At 41.5% G+C, this 19,046-nt stretch overlaps 1 protein-coding gene across 3 annotated transcripts in view; it reads left to right on the forward strand.

The window, feature by feature from the left end:
- The window catches only part of STRIP1 (striatin interacting protein 1), a 614,942-nt gene that overhangs the window by 382,019 nt on the left and 213,877 nt on the right, over positions 1 to 19,046 (forward strand). For all 3 annotated transcript variants that reach the window (XM_073615854.1, XM_073615856.1, XM_073615855.1), the window contains one exon: positions 9,701 to 9,775. In XM_073615854.1, the coding sequence (XP_073471955.1) occupies positions 9,701 to 9,775 (75 nt within the window). The remainder of the gene's footprint in view (positions 1 to 9,700; positions 9,776 to 19,046) is intronic.

Raw genomic sequence — 19,046 nt, forward strand, 5'->3', positions numbered from 1 at the left:
CCGCTAACACCCACGCACGCACCGTACACCTCCCTTAGTGGTATAGTATCTGATCGGATCAATATCTGATCCGATCAGATCTATACTAGCGTCCCCAGCAGTTTAGGGTTCCCAAAAACGCAGTGTTAGCGGGATCAGCCCAGATACCTGCTAGCACCTGCGTTGTGCCCCTCCGCCCGGCCCAGCCCAGCCCACCCAAGTGCAGTATCGATCGATCACTGACACTTACAAGGCACTAAACGCATAACTGCAGCGTTCGCAGAGTCAGGCCTGATCCCTGCGATCGCTAACAGTTTTTTTGGTAGCATTTTGGTGAACTAGCAAGCACCGGCCCCAGGCAGCGTCAGGTTAGCGCCAGTACCGCTAACACCCACGCACGCAGCATACGCCTCCTTTAGTGGTATAGTATCTGAACGGATCAATATCTGATCCGATCAGATCAGATCTATACTAGCGTCCCCAGCAGTTTAGGGTTCCCAAAAACGCAGTGTTAGCGGGATCAACCCAGATACCTGCTAGCACCTGCGTTTTGCCCCTCCGCCCGGCCCAGTCCAGCCCACCCAAGTGCAGTATCGATCGATCACTGTCACTTACAAAACACTAAACGCATAACTGCAGCGTTCGCAGAGTCAGGCCTGATCCCTGCAATCGCTAACAGTTTTTTTGGAAGCTTTTTATTGAACTGGCAAGCACCAGCGGCCTAGTACACCCCGGTCGTAGTCAAACCAGCACTGCAGTAACACTTGGTGACGTGGCGAGTCCCATAAGTGCAGTTCAAGCTGGTGAGGTGGCAAGCACAAGTAGTGTCCCGCTGCCACCAAAAAGACAAACACAGGCCCGTCGTGCCCATAGTGCCCTTCCTGCTGCATTCGCCAATCCTAATTGGGAACCCACCACTTCTGCAGCGCCCGTACTTCCCCCATTCACATCCCCCAACGAAATGCAGTCGGCTGCATGAGAGGCATTTTTATGTGCTCCCGAGTACCCCTACCCAACGAACCCCCCCCAAAAAGATGTTGTGTCTGCAGCAAACGCGGATATAGGCGTGACACCCGCTATTATTGTCCCTTCTGTCCTGACAATCCTGGTCTTTGCATTGGTGAATGTTTTGAACGCTACCATACACTAGTTGAGTATTAGCGTAGGGTACAGCATTGCACAGACTAGGCACACTTTCACAGGGTCTCCCAAGATGCCATCGCATTTTGAGAGACCCGAACCTGGAACCGGTTACAGTTATAAAAGTTAGTTACAAAAAAAGTGTAAAAAAAAAAAAAATATATATAAAATAAAAAAAAATAGTTGTCGTTTTATTGTTCTCTCTCTCTATTCTCTCTCTCTATTGTTCTGCTCTTTTTTTACTGTATTCTATTCTGCAGTGTTTTATTGTTATTGTTATTGTTATTGTTATTGTTATTATGTTTTATCATGTTTGTTTTTCAGGTATGTAATTATTTATACTTTATTGTTTACTGTGCTTTATTGTTAACCATTTTTTTGTCTTCAGGTACGCCATTCACAACTTTGAGTGGTTATACCAGAATGATGCCTGCAGGTTTAGGTATCATCTTGGTATCATTCTTTTCAGCCAGCGGTCGGCTTTCATGTAAAAGCAATCCTAGCGGCTAATTAGCCTCTAGACTGCCTTTACAAGCCGTGGGAGGGAATGCCCCCCCCCCCCCCCCACCGTCTTCCGTGTTTTTCTCTGGCTCTCCTGTCTCAACAGGGAACCTGAGAATGCAGCCGGTGATTCAGCCAGCTGACCATAGAGCTGATCAGAGACAAGAGTGGCTCCAAACATCTCTATGGCCTAAGAAACCGGAAGCTACGAGCATTTTATGACTTAGATTTCGCCGGATGTAAATAGCGCCATTGGGAAATTGGGGAAGCATTTTATCACACCGATCTTGGTGTGGTCAGATGCTTTGAGGGCAGAGGAGAGATCTAGGGTCTAATAGACCCCAATTTTTTCAAAAAAGAGTACCTGTCACTACCTATTGCTATCATAGGGGATATTTACATTCCCCGAGATAACAATAAAAATGATTTAAAAAAAAAAAAAATGAAAGGAACAGTTTAAAAATAAGATAAAAAAGCAAAAAAATAATAAAGAAAAAAAAAAAAAAAAAAAAAAGCACCCCTGTCGCCCCCTGCTCTTGCGCTAAGGCGAACGCAAGCGGCGGTCTGTCGTCAAACGTAAACAGCAATTGCACCATGCATGTGAGGTATCGCCGCGAAGGTCAGATCGAGGGCAGTAATTTTTGCAGTAGACCTCCTCTGTAGATCTAAAGTGGTAACCTGTAAAGGCTTTTAAAGGCTTTTAAAAATGTATTTATTTTGTTGCCACTGCACGTTTGTGCGCAATTGTAAAGCATGTCATGTTTGGTATCCATGTACTCGGTCTAAGATCATCTTTTTTATTTCATCAAACATTTGGGCAATATAGTGTGTTTTAGTGCATTAAAATTTAAAAAAGTGTGTTTTTTCCCCAAAAAATGCGTTTGAAAAATCGCTGCGCAAATACTGTGTGAAAAAAAAAAATGAAACACCCACCATTTTAATCTGTAGGGCATTTGCTTTAAAAAAATATATAATGTTTGGGGGTTCAAAGTAATTTTCTTGCAAAAAAAAAAAAACTTTTTCATGTAAAAAATAAGTGTCAGAAAGGGCTTTGTCTTCAAGTGGTTAGAAGAGTGGGTGATGTGTGACATAAGCTTCTAAATGTTGTGCATAAAATGCCAGGACAGTTCAAAACCCCCCCAAATGACCCCATTTTGGAAAGTAGACACCCCAAGCTATTTGCTGAGAGGCATGTCGAGTCCATGGAATATTTTATATTGCGACACAAGTTGCGGGAAAGAGACAAATTTTTTTTTTTTTTTTTTTTTTTTTGCACAAAGTTGTCACTAAATGATATATTGCTCAAACATGCCATGGGAATATGTGAAATTACACCCCAAAATACATTCTGCTGCTTCTCCTGAGTACGGGGATACCACATGTGTGAGACTTTTTGGGAGCCTAGCCGTGTACGGGACCCCGAAAACCAAGCACCGCCTTCAGGCTTTCTAAGGGGCGTGAATTTTTGATTTCACTCTTCACTGCCTATCACAGTTTCGGAGGCCATGGAATGCCCAGGTGGCACAAAACCCCCCCAAATGACCCCATTTTGGAAAGTAGACACCCCAAGCTATTTGCTGAGAGGTATAGTGAGTATTTTGCAGACCTCACTTTTTGTCACAAAGTTTTGAAATTTGAAAAAAGAAAAAAAAAAAAAGTTTTTTCTTGTCTTTCTTCATTTTCAAAAACAAATGAGAGCTGCAAAATACTCACCATGCCTCTCAGCAAATAGCTTGGGGTGTCTACTTTCCAAAATGGGGTCATTTGGGGGGGGTTTGTGCCACCTGGGCATTCCATGGCCTCCGAAACGGTGTTAGGCAGTGAAGAGTAAAATCAAAAATTCACGCCCTTAAAAACGCTGAAGGCGGTGATTGGTTTTCGGGGCCCCGTACGCGGCTAGGCTCCCAAAAAGTCCCACACATGTGGTATCCCCATACTCAGGAGAAGCAGCTAAATGTATTTTGGGGTGCAATTCCACATAGGCCCATGGCCTGTGTGAGCAATATATCATTTAGTGACAACTTTGTGCAAAAAAAAAAAAAAAAAAAAAAAAAGTGTCACTTTCCCGCAACTTGTGTCAAAATATAAAATATTCCATGGACTCAATATGCCTCTCAGCAAATAGCTTGGGGTGTCTACTTTCCAAAATGGGGTCATTTGGGGGGGGGTTGTGCCACCTGGGCATTCCATGGCCTCCGAAACTGTGATAGGCAGTGAAGAGTGAAATCAAAAAGTTACACCCTTAGAAATCCTGAAGGCGGTGATTGGTTTTCGGGGTCCCATACGCGGCTAGGCTCCCAAAAAGTCCCACACATGTGGTATCCCCGTACTCAGGAGAAGTAGCTGAATATATTTTGGGGTGCAATTCCACATAGGCCCATGGCCTGTGTGAGCAATATATCATTTAGTGACAACTTTTTGTAAATATTTTTTTTTTTTTTTTTTTTTGTCATTTTTCAATCACTTGGGACAAAAAAAATAAATATTCAATGGGTTCAACATGCCTATCAGCAATTTCCTTGGGGTGTCTACTTTCCAAAATGGGGTCATTTGGGGGGGTTTTGTACTGCCCTGCCATTTTAGCACCTCAAGAAATGACATAGGCAGTCATAAACTAAAAGCTGTGTAAATTCCAGAAAATGTACCCTAGTTTGTAGACGCTATAACTTTTGCGCAAACCAATAAATATACGCTTATTGACATTTTTTTTACCAAAGACATGTGGCCGAATACATTTTGGCCTAAATGTATGACTAAAATTGAGTTTATTGGATTTTTTTTATAACAAAAAGTAGAAAATATCATTTTTTTTCAAAATTTTCGGTCTTTTTCCGTTTATAGCGCAAAAAATAAAAACTGCAGAAGTGATCAAATACCATCAAAAGAAAGCTCTATTTGTGGGAAGAAAAGGACGCAAATTTCGTTTGGGTACAGCATTGCATAACCGCGCAATTAGCAGTTAAAGCGACGCAGTGCCAAATTGGAAAAAGACCTCTGGTCCTTAGGCAGCATAATGGTCCGGGGCTCAAGTGGTTAAGGATTAGGCCCATGTGAAATGATTAATTTAGGAGCGAAATAATGAACTTGCCCACATAGCCGGCACCAGCATTTTGGGCCTCACAAGGCCAAAAAATTGGCAATCTCCCGGGAACCAGGAAAAGTGAAGTCACATAATGAGACTGTGGCATAAAAAAGAAAATACTTTAAAAAAAAAAAAACAATATTTGGAAAGTTCATAGGGTGGAGAAATCTATCTCGCAGCCAATGTAATTGAGGTAATTAAATTAAAAGTATACAATCAAAGTATTTCAATTAGTGATACACACCTATGAAGTCTTCACTAAACAGAGCATGTAATTAGGCGGGGAGAGAGTGTGTTATCCAAGTGGATATTGAAGTCAGGTGTAGATGGAAATAGTCCAAGGAACCATCTAAAGCCACATACGATACTACATAATATATAAAGAACATTAGAGAAGCTCATTGTTAGAATGATTGAAACGTCTTAGCGCAGATCAAATCCTAATGAGTGTGATCAAAAGAAACACCAACCTATCTGAGAGATCTCAAAGCATAATGTCAAGATCACATCATGCGGGCTGGATATACTCAGTAGGGATCCGAACTTCAAAGAATGTTCACAATGAAGTATTACACAAGATCTCAGACAAGCACCAGATCCACCAGGAGCTGTGCAAAAACATATCTTTAGACCATTGTTCATACAGGAACACATCATAAAAATCATATCAACACATATAGCAAGACACATACCAGTCAATCAACTCCACAGAGTGTCTCTCCACCGCCATGCAAGCTGCCACAGGGAACATCTGAAAAATCAGTTCCCCTTAAATGCCATAAGATGCACCTGATTCCTATCCATTAAGATGTCAGTAGCGTGCGCCGAGGCTCCGCAATATGACATCAATGGATGCGACTCCAGACTGTGCTTGTGGACATGCACAATACTGCACGACGATTTGTGAAAGTGTGAAAAGAAAACAAAAACGTCAGCCCATCCACAAGTCTGATAACTGTGTGCGCCATCTAGTGGATATAACACAGAAGACAGGAGGATGGGGAATCGCACACTCTCCCAAGAGAAATAGACCTCCAAGAAAAACAGGAAGTCGGACATGGGGAGTAATCGCCCCTATTCACAAGGATCCAATCCAAAGCCGAGGAATGTAATTGAAGGAAAAAGAGGGGATAAAAAATATTAATCTAAAAATACAAATAAATATATATCAATCCATTAGATAGTATTAACTATGTGGGTTCAATATCAAAGTGTCCAGATAACCATTGTTTATATAAAATTTTAACCCTACAATATCGCAATATCCACAGATTTGGGAACCATAAAGCTAGAACCACTGACAGAGTGGAAAGGAAATAGAATGGTGGCTTTCAATAGGAAGAACAACCAAGAATTTTGAAAATTTTATGATGAGAGACAAATAGTGCCATGAAGTCCTACGGGATACCAATTGGTCTCATGGGTCAACGCCTACAAAAAAGGTCTGTAGGAGTTGACCTCATTGATTCCTGGCGGATTAAGAGCAGAAAGCTTTTCAATCCAATAAGTCTCGGCCCTTAAGATAGCATTTTCCCAGTCGCCACCCCTAGGGTTAGGGGAGACAACTTCCAATACAAAAAATTAAATCACTGTCAAATCTGTGACGTAAACCTATGTGTCGAGTGACTGGTGTCACAATTTTACCTCCACTGGAATAATGAAGATGATCCCTCATCCTTAATCCGAGCTCACGAATGGTCTTGCCTATGTAAAATGCATGACATTGACAAGTCATCCAATAGATCACTCCACGAGTAGCACAATCAGCATATTGTCTCGATTGGAACCATTGACCATTAGGTAGATATATGCCAGCGCCCTCACAGATCCATGGGCAGCGGCTACATCAACCACAACAGTAGGTTCCCTTATGGGAGCGAGATAAGGTCTCTGAATTGGGTTGATAATGGCTGCTAGTCAAAATATCACGCAGTGAGGTTGCCCTCCTAAATACCAACTCTGGTGTAGGACGTACGTATTTACCCTAGGTATGATCTTCGGCTAAAAGGTGCCAAATCTTAGAGATCAACGAACATAAAGATCGTTCATGAGCAGAAAAACGAGTGATGAATTTCACTGTATTAATTTCAGTTTTGGAAGTTTTTTTGAATAGAAGTTCAGCTCTGGGTCCTATTCTAGCTTTATTGAAGGCTTTCCTCAACAAAGTTCTAGAATATCCCCTGTCAGATAGTCTTGGTCTTAAAAGATCAGACTGTCGAAAGAAATCTTCAGATGAGCAATTCCTGCGAAGACGCAGGTATTGTGCATATGGTATACTTCTGATGAGTGGAGCAGGGTGAGAACCTTGGGCGTGCAAGATAGTTTTCCCCGAGCTAGGCTTGCGATATAAATCAAGATAAACCTAGCTGCATAAACAACTTAATATGTGCAAAGATAAAAAAGTGAAAAAATGATTGTTACAGTGAATGTAAACAAGTCCAAAACATAATCATACCACAGCAAATATTGGCACATATATTGAAATTAAATGAATAGGTTACTAAGTCCAAAAGTGTTAAGCGTATGTTCACAAGGCGTAGTTTTTCCAAAGGACTGTAATCTCAAATGAACCACCACCAGTAAACAAGAGGAGGCTTACCAGACGTTGATGACCTGAAGATAATATTCCAGTAGGTTAAAAGCTCGGTGTTCAAAAGTCCTTTTTCTCTCCTAGACAGACGTTGTCTGAGGTTCCGAGGCTAAGAGCTCTTCAAATCTGATGACCTCTGACGTCTGTGCCAAGTCGGCATTTGGATTCAAGATCTGTTGTGCCAGCCCAGTCCGGTGTATCCATTAAGTCATTTGACTTACAAGCCTATATGACTTGGGGGGCATAAGCCTCTCCAGGTCATCTACATCTGGTAAGCCTCCTCTTGTTTACTGGTGGTGGTTCATTTGAGATTACAGTCCTTTGGAATAACTACGCCGTGTGAACATACGCTTAACACTTTGAAGTTCAGTTTTTTTTTTCTTATTTATTTTAGTTATTTTTATATTTATAAATTGTGTTTTAAAAAAAAAAAGAAAAACATTTTTGATGACTTTTATTGCTGTCACAAGGGATGTAAACATCCCTTGTGACAGTAATAGGTGGTGACAGGTGCTCTTTATGGAGGGATGGGGGTCTAAAAGACCCCCGATCCCTCCTTTGCACTTCAAAGTATTCAGATCGCCGTTTTTGGCGATGCTGAATACTGTGTATTTTTTTAAGACCGGCGCCGCTGGCAGCCGAGTAAACGGGAAGTGACGTCGCTTCTGTGTTTACAATTAGGAGGCTGGAACAAAGCCGCTCTCAGCTTCGTTCCAGCCCGTCCCCAGCCACCGGAGGCAGCCGATTGGTCATCGGGCCTGCCAATGGAACGGGAAGCCTGGTAAGAGCGGTGGGAGACGGCGGGAGGGGGGGACGTCTCCTCCCGCTCCTCCGGTATAACAGCCGAGCGGCTTTTAGCCACATCAGTTGTTATACCAGGAAAGCCGATTGCTCGCTCTACAAAACAGTACCGGGATGATGCCTGCAGCTGCGGGCATCATCCCAGTATAACCCCGGAAAGCCGAGTACGCACTTCTGCGTACGCTCAGGCGGGAAGGGGTTAGGAGGAAAGGGGGACATGTTCCCTAGTTCCAAACACTTGTCCTCAGGTGGCAGTGCCGATCCTCCATGGCTACAGTACGGTGAGTGTGTGGTGTTACCGGAGGTGTGTTGCTAGTAGGACCATAAAGTGAAAATAAAGGAAAGCAAGCCCGAAAAAGAAAACTAATGCTTTCACCACACCTGCAGACTGGTAATTTGCAATATACATATATTGCAAATGTGTGTGTGCCTATATATATATATATATATATATATATATATATATATATATATATATATATATATAGCGCTGGTAGATTTTTAATCTATCGCTTATAGGTAAATTTAGTGGGTCATCTGTTATGTACATAGTTCAGATTCAGTCTATTGTTAATTTAGCCTCTGTTCCAGTTTGGCTGTGTTTTGCGTGCAGTTCCACATTGTGCCCATGGGTGTCGTCGCCATGGGTCGTTGTTGGAAAGCAACAAGCTGAAGTATATGAGTGCTCTTCTTTCCCGGAGATAACTCTGCAGAGGTGGTCCTCTGTATTGTATTCTGGGAAAGAGTATTTATGGGAGGACGCCATTTTTCTTGAGTCTTTACCTTGTGGCCCTCCTGGCCTAAAGGTATGTGCTAGTCAGTTCTACCTCGTGGCCCTCCGGGCTGGAGGGTTGCGTCGCTGCAGCCGTGCAAGTAGGCCCAGAAGTCTGTCTGGGGCCTACTACTGCTGGGATGGTCCCGTGCTGTCTGTCCTGCAGGAAGAAGCCGGACAATTAAGAATCTAGGGGGGGACCCGTCTTGGAAGGGACCATGCATAAGGCTGGTCTTAAGAAGGGCCTGGTGACTTAATCTAATCTACCGCACAAGTACTGCCGGGTCGGCTTAAAGGTTCTGGTACTGTGTTTGCTGTTCATCGAAAACTACTACAGCCTGTGGCAGAGGATCGTACAGTTTTGTTCTACTCAAGTCTGTGGCGGAGACTTTTTGTTCGTGTTACGTTCCGGCTGCTAGGTTAGTGAGAGAGACCTATCCGGGCGGGCAAAGAATTAATCCTGAACTGAAGATACATTCATCCCCGAGATTTCAATTCCTTAGTGCTACACCAAGAAAAGGGATTTGAACTTCCCTGCAACTCTTCTTCTACCTCTTTCCTGCTACTTCTTCCAGTTATCTCCCATTAAAGCTTTGGAAAAGTACTAAAGTGACTGTTACCTACATTGTCAGATAATAAGCTCAACGTGGACTCTAAGTCTGGTATCGGTGAAACTACAGGTAAAAAGGTGACGGTAACAGCCCGCTTTAAATCAGCAGCTCCACCGTGAGTTAGTGCTACATATGTAAAATTTATGTTCCTTAATTTCAAAAATAGGCTTTGATGTGCTATGAAAAAACTTTTGTTTTCACTTTGATTTTCTGTTTAACATTAGGGTGAAGAAGATGTTGAACAAATGCCTGTAGAGATCTTATATCAGGGACTTCTCCCTAGCCTACCTCAGTATATGGTAAGCAAAACTTGCCCTGTTGATAATTTTTCACAGTTCTAAATCCCACATATACTACAGTACAGGGGGTGCAAGATCAGAGAGACTATTAACTATGTTTAGAAAAAATACAAGCACAACTTTGTATGTAGGAACTTTATGAACACACGGTGTGGGTCAGATTTTATACTCACTAACACCCCCATCCCCCCAGGTATAACTTTTCTATGCCACCCTGCTCCTACACCGATCGCTTACATCAGGGGTTTCAAACTCAAGTTCATCAGGGGCAGCATTATGGTTGCCCTCAAAGGGCTATGCATCCTTTATTATCCTATTAAAAAATTGCTGCTACATTAAATTATTACTGGTTTTAGTAAAAGTAGAAGCATAGGAAAAATAATGACAAGAAGATATTTAAGGATGTGCTGGAATGGAGGGATTCCAGAGAAGGCCAACAAAATTAATAAGGGGACTGGAAGATCTCAATTACGAGGAATGACTACAAGTACTAAACATATTCTCCCTGGAGAAGTGACGCTTAAGAGGCGATATGATCTTGATATCCTAACATCTCTATGGCCTTCCCTACGTAGGTACAGTAGGAAACGATTTAGTCTCAAGGAGTGTAAGAAGACACGGGACCACACAATGAGATTGGAAGAGAAGCGGGTTTAACCTCAAGCTGCATAGGGGGTTTTTCACTGTCAGGGCGATAAGGAAGTCGAACTCTCTTCCGAAATCATTGGTGTCGGCAGGAAGTATTAATAGTTTTAAAAGACTCTTGAATGTGCATCTTATGCCTCATGTACACTGCTGCTGGTAAACGCATGTTTAGGAGCAGTTGGGTGTTTTTTTTTCAGTTGGGTGAGATGCTCTGTTATGTCACACAACATGGCAAAATCACACAGCCAGTTTGGATATGACAGTTCAGGCAAGGTCTTCCATTTACTTTGCATGAAAAGAGCAATTCCTTCCAAAAGCGCTTGAGAACGGGGTTCCTACTCAGCCACCTTACTTCTTTATGGTATAGCACATCTGTATGTTCTGTGCCCACCTCCTTAAACAATTGTTGGAACTGATGATTATTCAGCCCTGTGCACAAAGAAAGTTCACTGTTTTCGTGACTGTGGTCATTATGTTATCCAGTTTCAGAACCTTGGTGGATAATGTAATGGTATGTTATCAGCGTTGTGTGGCAGTTACTTTTTTTTTTCAACAGCCCAACCAAGCCAGTTCTGCCTCCACACATTACAGGTGCACCATCATTAGTAACCCCCCACCAACTTTTAACAGGGTAATTTAATTTAATTTATGGATTACTCCACTGCATTAAAGCTGTCACTCCCAGTTGATCCCTAGATGAGCTGTATCAGTATTGTCAGTGCTTTCGTCAACAGCTAATGATGACGCCAGATAACTATGTGCTTCTTCAGCCAGCTGTGTTGTCAGATTACCCGCTAGGTCCCTGACTCTGCAATAGTGTTTCTTGACAAGCTGACATTGTCTCTGTTTAGGGCACACCTGTTCACATATCTTTAGCATACACTGCTTTACAAATGCATCTTCTGAAAAGCACTTTGAATCTCTGGCAATTTCTTCAGCCACAAGAAAGCTGGCTTTCGCTGCTGCATCATTTTTTTGCTGTAATTTTTGTGAAAATATTCATTTGAGAATGCAGGCTGCCATTTAATTCTTCGACCTTTTGTTATTATTGTTGCTAAGGTTAACATTTTTCGGCTCCGTGTTTGGTCTCAAATTGCTGATGTAAATTGTATTCCTTCATCACTGCCTTGTAGCAAATAAAATATACCAGCTTGTCTCCATTAAGCACAAGCACATAATCGCTTTCCCATTGTTCATTAAATTCCCTTCCCTCTGCATGAACCTTCCTTTCTTGGACATTTTGAGGTTATTTGATTGCAGTTTATGGTCCTCTATGCCTCTGTAAAGTGGCATTGAATTGGTCAGTATATCTAAAGTTTACTGCTCCACCTGCCGTGGTATGTAACTATTGCAGTGCTGTGAAGTGCAGGTGCAGACCGGCACAGAACCTACTCACACTCCTGTAGCAGATGATGCAATTCCTCTAAAAAGTAAGGTTGCACACTGCTGGCATCATCCAAAAATAACTTTATTGGAGGCTGCTCAGACAGAACATGGGTCTGTCATGGTGTTCTGTCTTAGCAGTCTACAATAAAGTTACTTGTGGATGATACCAGTGGTGTGCGAACCCCCTTTTTAACTGGCATGGAATTGTTCTCATGATTATAAGCGGATGTTCAGAGCACCCCACCCCTCTTTACATCAGATGTCAAGAGCCCCCCCCCCCCACCATCAGAAGTCGAGTACACTACATGCAGCGTTCAGGAGTAAGTTACGTACAGAGTACAAGGTTCAGGAATACGCTACGTACAAAGTGCAGGATTTAGGAGTGCACTAAATACAGAGTGCAGGGTTCAGGAGTTGCGTTACGCACAGAGTGCAGGGTTCAGGAGTGCGCTAGGTACGGGGTGCCGGGTTTAGGAGTGCACTAGGTACAGAGTGCTGGGTTCAGCAACATCTAATTTTAATCCCTCATCTGGGATTTCTGACATCTGCACCCACCACTCTGCCCCAATCCCCCACCTCTGCACACATTTGCCTCCACAGCCCTCAACCCCCCCCCCTTTCCCAAAGCAAACCTCACATCTCTACTCTCTCTTACCTGGCCCAGCTCTAGTACCTCCCTATGTAGGCAGCTCCCTCCCTGTTTATTGGACTCTGGTTAGTGCCTCCCAATGTAGGCAGATCAGCTCCAGAACCAGTGAGTTTAGTTCTGCCCTAGTATAATATGTTTTATTTCAGCATAATAAAATCATCAAAAGCAATCGCACTCACATGTAAGATGTAAGAGGTATGTTGTAAGATGGCTTTTAAAGCACTTCATGGCCACTATTGGGTGCACTAAGTCCTCAAAAGCCTGCTCTTGAGATGCAGCCTGCTGGATGGAGAACACAGCTGCCGGAGCTGTCAGGTACCTCCACCGCTTGTAGGTTATGCACGACCTATCATGCATGCACCCAGCTACACAAACAGCCAGCGCCACTGGGGAGACTTGAGGAGAGAGCAGGAAGTGTTTAAGCCTGTTGCCAAGGAGACCATGACTCTGGAAAGCTGATGATGTGAACAGGAGGTGGTGGCTGGCCGCGGCACTTGTGTGGGCCACATTGCAAACACCAGTGGTCCAGATTCGGCCCACGGGCCTTGTGTTTTCCACCTGTGGCTTAGATAGTCATAGTATTGTATAAGTTATAGTCACTCAAGAAACAGTGAAATAAGGGGTAGAGAAGCTGAAGGAAATAATTTGCTCACTCTGTATAGGTGCACCTGGGGCCAACAGCTAGAACAGGACAAATTGTCACCCTGCTCTGCTATTATTAAATGTCTAGATGTATAAACACAGAGCGGGTGAACTGTAAGAACACAATTTACTATCCCACCAACAAAAATGCACAGGGTTTGTAGAGACCTCAACAATAAGGATTTGCTGGATTTCCCTACCAAGCAGGACAACATCTTGGAACACAGTAATTATATACAGTAATTGACAACCAATACAAACTGTAGGTGGCTGCCTGCTGCCCCTAGGAACCCTCACTACCCAAAATCATGTAATAAAGGGTTAAACATTATAGGTTCCTATGTTTAACCTTTCAGATAAATGCATAGTATGCAATAATTCAAGCAACTCAAAAGTATAATAATAAAAAGAATTTGCTTAGCTTGGTTTAAAGATGTATTACAGATGATAACATAAATACAGCAACATTCAATTCAGAGGAGCCTGTAATTTAATTTCAAATTCCTGGAAGCGACAGTCTTCTTTCCCCAAGCACTGTGTTCGTCTGAGTCCTGAGTGAGCTCAATTTAGTTTTTGTTTTTACACCAATATATACACCTATCCTATTGCAGGGTCCTTGAGTACTTAAAACCAGTTTTAACTGAACGATGGTGAAAACAAAGGATTGTGATGACGTATATGGTAGGGTCAGAGTGTCACAGATAACAGAAATGCCTATATACAGTGGTTACCTATAACCTGCCATAATAGCATGAAAACTATTTCTAAGTTTTGGTTTGTCTAGTGGGTAATCGCCAGGTGACTATGTGGGAACCCAACAAATGTAAAATGTGCCACATCCTAATTATGAAGCAATAATAGGGTTACCAGGAATCATGAACTTTATAGGCACAAAAACACAGGTGTATATAAAAAATTACAACTTTGATACATCATTAACCACTTCAATGATGGGGGATCGGCTCTCCCTGCCAGCGTAAACTGAGGAAAGCCGTTTACCGGCACTTACTGGTTTTTGCGTTGGTCAGCTGTGATTGGTCACAGCTGATCACGTGGTATGACGCCTCTGTCAGAGGCTTCATACCACGATCGGATTTGTGGTGTGTCAGACTGACACACAGCATTTCGGCGCTGCGCGCCCCCTGATGATGTCATATGATGTCCGATCAGGATAATGAAACCACTTTGCCGCTGTCATTTTGCTATACGGCGGGCGGCAAGTGGTAAAACACTGAACTCAGTGAAAAGGTCTAAAAACCACCCTCGGTACAGCAAGATATCTATTAATTCCAATTTCTCAGACTTCCAGCTTTAACTAGCATATCCTTCCGTTAATAGCTAAGCTCAACATGTTTTGTGGAGAGCCGCTTCTTCAGGAGAATCTTTGGGTGCTAAGTCACCTAGAAGCACTACATATAGATACAAAAAATATATTTATTTAATATACAAAATATATTGAATCTGTGGATGTATCACGTCATATCATGTTATACTTACTGAAAAATCAGATGCATCTGTGGCTAGAATAACATTGGCTTGATATATACGGGCTATTATTCACCAATGAAGCTTTGTTATCAACTTAATCATATAGTAGTAATAATAGGACCTACATGTGTAAAAAAGGAGGCAAAGCAAGACTTATGAGCAAAAGAGTACATTATCATAAAGATAAGAACTTACGAAATGTGATTGGAAAGAGCCTTACCTAGAAAAAGTATTAAATACAACTGAGAAGTACAATACATGTCCAAATCATAATGAAATGGAGGATAATAATCACTCCATGCCATAATTAACCATACAGGGCCATGTAGGTCATAAAAAAACGGATAGATCAATACCATACTCACTTTACTTGTAGCCAAGAAGACTATCCATTGCTTATTGACTCTATAGAAAGGGTTTGTATGTGAGTACCTCATTTAGACCTTGATAGACAGTAGCATTAAGTCTTTCGATTCACAATGTTTCTTTTTGTAGTATACTTTTGTCCCAATTGCCTCCTCTTGGATTTTCCTGCACTCTTTCTAAGACTGTAAAATTGACTAAAGATACATCAAGTCTATGATATAGATCGAGATGTCTACTTACTGGTATAAAAATATAGGCAATAGAGAAAGCCTGATGGATTTTGGTTTTGACTTGAATACGAACAGTAAGAAATTAAAATTGACATGGGAAATTAGCGATGAGAGCATTAATTTTTTAGATCTTGAAATTGCAAAAGAAGGTGGTGTTTGATAACACAAACACTTTTTAAGCAGGTTGATAGGAACAGCTACCTCCCATTGGATAGCTGTCATCATACACCGTGGTTGAAGAACTTACCAAAAGTGCACGAAGCAGGAATTATTCATGAAACAAGCAGAATTTATTTGTGACAAATTTATTCAAAAGGGATACCAACATAATTTTATTAAAGAAAAAATACAGGAGGTTGGTGCCATTGATAGGAAGAAACTGATTGAAGATTCAACTAAAAACCAAGAAGCTATGAGCGGTGCACCATTTGTTATAGATTATGACATGCAGCATAAACAAATAGAAAAAATATTTTAAAAATATTGGAATATCTTAAAAGCCTATCAACATTTAGGGGCAATATTACCAGAAAAGCCCAGATTTACGTATTGTAGAGCATCTACTTTGAGAGACCTCATTGCAAAGAATCTCCTGGACCCCCCGCCCCAAAGGAAGTTCTCCTTCTTTGAAGGTAAGGGTTTTTTTTCCATATAAAACATGCTATACTTGTAGGCATATGAAAGAAAGCAAAAAGAAAAAACTAAGCTTCAAATCAACAGTAACTGATAGTATCAGATTAAAGACTTCATATCATGTAGAACGGAAGGGGTAGTCTACCTCTTAGAATGTCCATGTCGAATCCAGTACGTTGAAAGAACTAGAAGGGAACTCTGGAAGAGACTGAGGAAACACACACAAAATATAAAGAATGGTTTTCCAAAACATAGCTTGTCCAGACACTATGATCAGTTCCACAATAGAGACCCCTCTTCGTTATTGGTATGGGGGATTGAAAAATATAAACCTCACTTGGGGGGTGACAATAATGTCGTTAAACTGAGTCTCGGTGGATACACAAGCTCCGTACACTTGTACCACTGGGACACAATGTGGAATTCGACCTGAATTGCTTTATTTCTAATTATTAAATTTGCATCCAATTGGTCCCCTATTCTAGTTTTTTATTTGTCATTAATTATAGATCTTTTGAATTAGCTCCGTCTCTCTCCGTTATTGCTTCATTAGTGGTAGGTTTTATTTGTTTTTAATTCAGTTATTTAGTATTGTACTTGATATTTCTATATTAGTTGTTTTTTTTAATAATTTTTTTAATAATTGTTTTATGAAGATGGTAATTATTGTAGGTGTATTAAAGCAAGACTGCTATTTCTCGAGACATCCATTAGATGGCATGCCGTCGCCTTTACTGATTTACCTTATGCAATAGGAATTAAGTGTAGTAATTTTAGATAAGAGTTTTTTTCTGTAATTGCCCAGTAGGTGGGGCTGTGCAATTATGGCGGTCGTATTTTTTAATATATTTCCTAATTTAGCTTATTTTTAATGTAATTTTGTCAATTATTATTATTATATATAGGCCGTTATTGATTTTGATTAGTTTGAAGCTTAGTCCCTTTAATGAGGATCACTATGACAACAGCTCTGCTTTATTAAGTCACCTCTGTACACCCAACTCTATACTCTTTGAGAAAGTCACGTGAATAGTGACGCAACGCGTCAGGGAGGAGAGTCGGGTGAAGCTGTGTTTCCAGTAGCGGCCGAGATCGTGAAACTGCTCATGTGAAACGCTGTCTGTTAATTTTATAACTTGGTAACTGGCTGGGAGTTTGCGGTGCCTTGGATACGGATCTGGCGGAGTGAACAGAAAGCCATAGGAGCGGTGTCACTAAGGGGGATCGGGAGCGGATCGGCCAGTGTGTTCTGTCATTAAGGCTTACTTTGCCCTTATTTAAGGTGAGAGGCTGGGGGAACCATTTGTTCACACACACTGGAGAGTGGCTGCACGTTGTCACTGTATCATCTGGATGAATTTTAGTTCACATTGAAGGAGATTGCCACAATCGGATCACACTGTGTTTGGGATCTCTTTCAACACTTTATTGGATTTTTTCCATCTGATGATTATTGTAATAAGCACTTTGTTGGACAATCCTTGGACTTGTTTTTCACTCTTTATTACACATTATTTGCACGTGTGTTTTTTATTAGCATTTTTGCACATTGTTTGCTGGGTTGCGCATTTAGCTACCATATACTCTGTTATTTTTGGCAGGACCCTGTCCTTGTCATTATCGTACTGATTGCTTTATTTCTGCACGTTTGCAGCTATTGCAATTTTTACCTCAACTATTTGGATTAATATTATTTCACTTTTCTGCGGTTGTTTGCACATTTATGTGCTTATTTTGCACATTTAGTTACACCTAGATGTGACACACCTTATTTATTTATTATTTGTTTTTGTACTTTTTTAGGATGTATATTACCATTTACCTACTTTTTTTTTTTTAGCATTAATTCATTTGTTTTTGATGTCACTTTGATTGCTCATTATTTATTGCCTTAATGCCTGAATTTATCGTTTTACTTGCTATTTTTGTCTGGATATTAGGAGGCAGGATCTCCTTTAATTGCTTCTAGCCACTTGTACTCCTACTCACTGTTTTTTATTTCGAGGAAGGATTCCCAGTAATTGTTTTAGCATTGGTTTATATATCTTTGGCTATACAATGTTGAGGAGACATTAATTTAAGGACGTTGTTTGTTGATTTGCATTTATCTGTAATGGTATCTCCAAAGGCTCACTGTTGGTTCTTGATTTTTTTTTGGTAAGTGCCACATTCTTATCCCTTTATCATTACTTACTGGTATAACCATTTTACTGTTATTTAAATGTTTACACATACTACTCAATCAATACCTAAGTTGGCGTATTGTCTTACCTATGTAGTAGATCCCACATATACATTGCATTAACTAGATGACACTCTGAGTACCACAGTTAACATGACATTTGGGTGTATAGTGTTCCCCCTTAGGTAATAAGACCCTCTGACAGAATTAAGAAAATAAAACGGCATGGCCCCCCCCGCCCCCCAAATCCATACCAGACCCTTACAAACAAGCAGCCTGGCAGGCCAGGAAAGGGGGGGGACGACGAGCGAGCTATACCAGGCCACTTGCCTTCAACATGGGGAGGGTGCTTAGGGGTGCCTTGTCCCCGTGTTGATGTTGACAAGGGCCTCTTCCCGACAACCCTGGCTGGTGGTTGTCGGGGTATGTGGGCGGGGGGCTTATCGGAATCTGGAAGTCCCCTTTAACAAGGGGGCCCCAGATCCCGGCCCCCTCCTCCTTTGTGAATGGGTATTGGGTACTTCAAACCCCTACCCATTGCACCCCAAAGCACCCACCCCATTTTGAGGGCAAGTGGCCTGGTATGGTTCAGGAAGAGGGGCTCTCACACTGCCCCCTACCTTTCCTGGCCTGCCAGGCAGCTTGCTCGGATAACGGTCTGGCATGGACTTTGAGGGGGACCCCACGCCACATTTTTTAAAATTTTGTCATGGGTTTCCCCTTAATATCCATACCACACCCGAAAGGGGGGGGGGGGGCATGCTTTTTTGGGTGTTTTTTTTTTTTTCCCTTTTTTTCATCTATATTGCCAGGAGCCAGCAATACATTACAGCCGCAAGCAAGTTTAAATGAAATGTTTTCCTTTAGAAATATCATTATTGCTGTGGCATGTTCTATACATTTGCACAGATATGGCACTTTACAGGCAGACTCCCCAAGCACGATATTTAAATGAATATTTCATTTTTATTGTTTAACTGTAAGCATCATTAAAATCACTGCTCCTTTAAAAACAATAGTTTTAAAAACTTTATTTTGCGTTGATATATG

Source organism: Aquarana catesbeiana, linkage group LG02, assembly GCF_042186555.1.
Source record: "Aquarana catesbeiana isolate 2022-GZ linkage group LG02, ASM4218655v1, whole genome shotgun sequence".
In the NCBI taxonomy this organism is placed as follows: domain Eukaryota; kingdom Metazoa; phylum Chordata; class Amphibia; order Anura; family Ranidae; genus Aquarana; species Aquarana catesbeiana.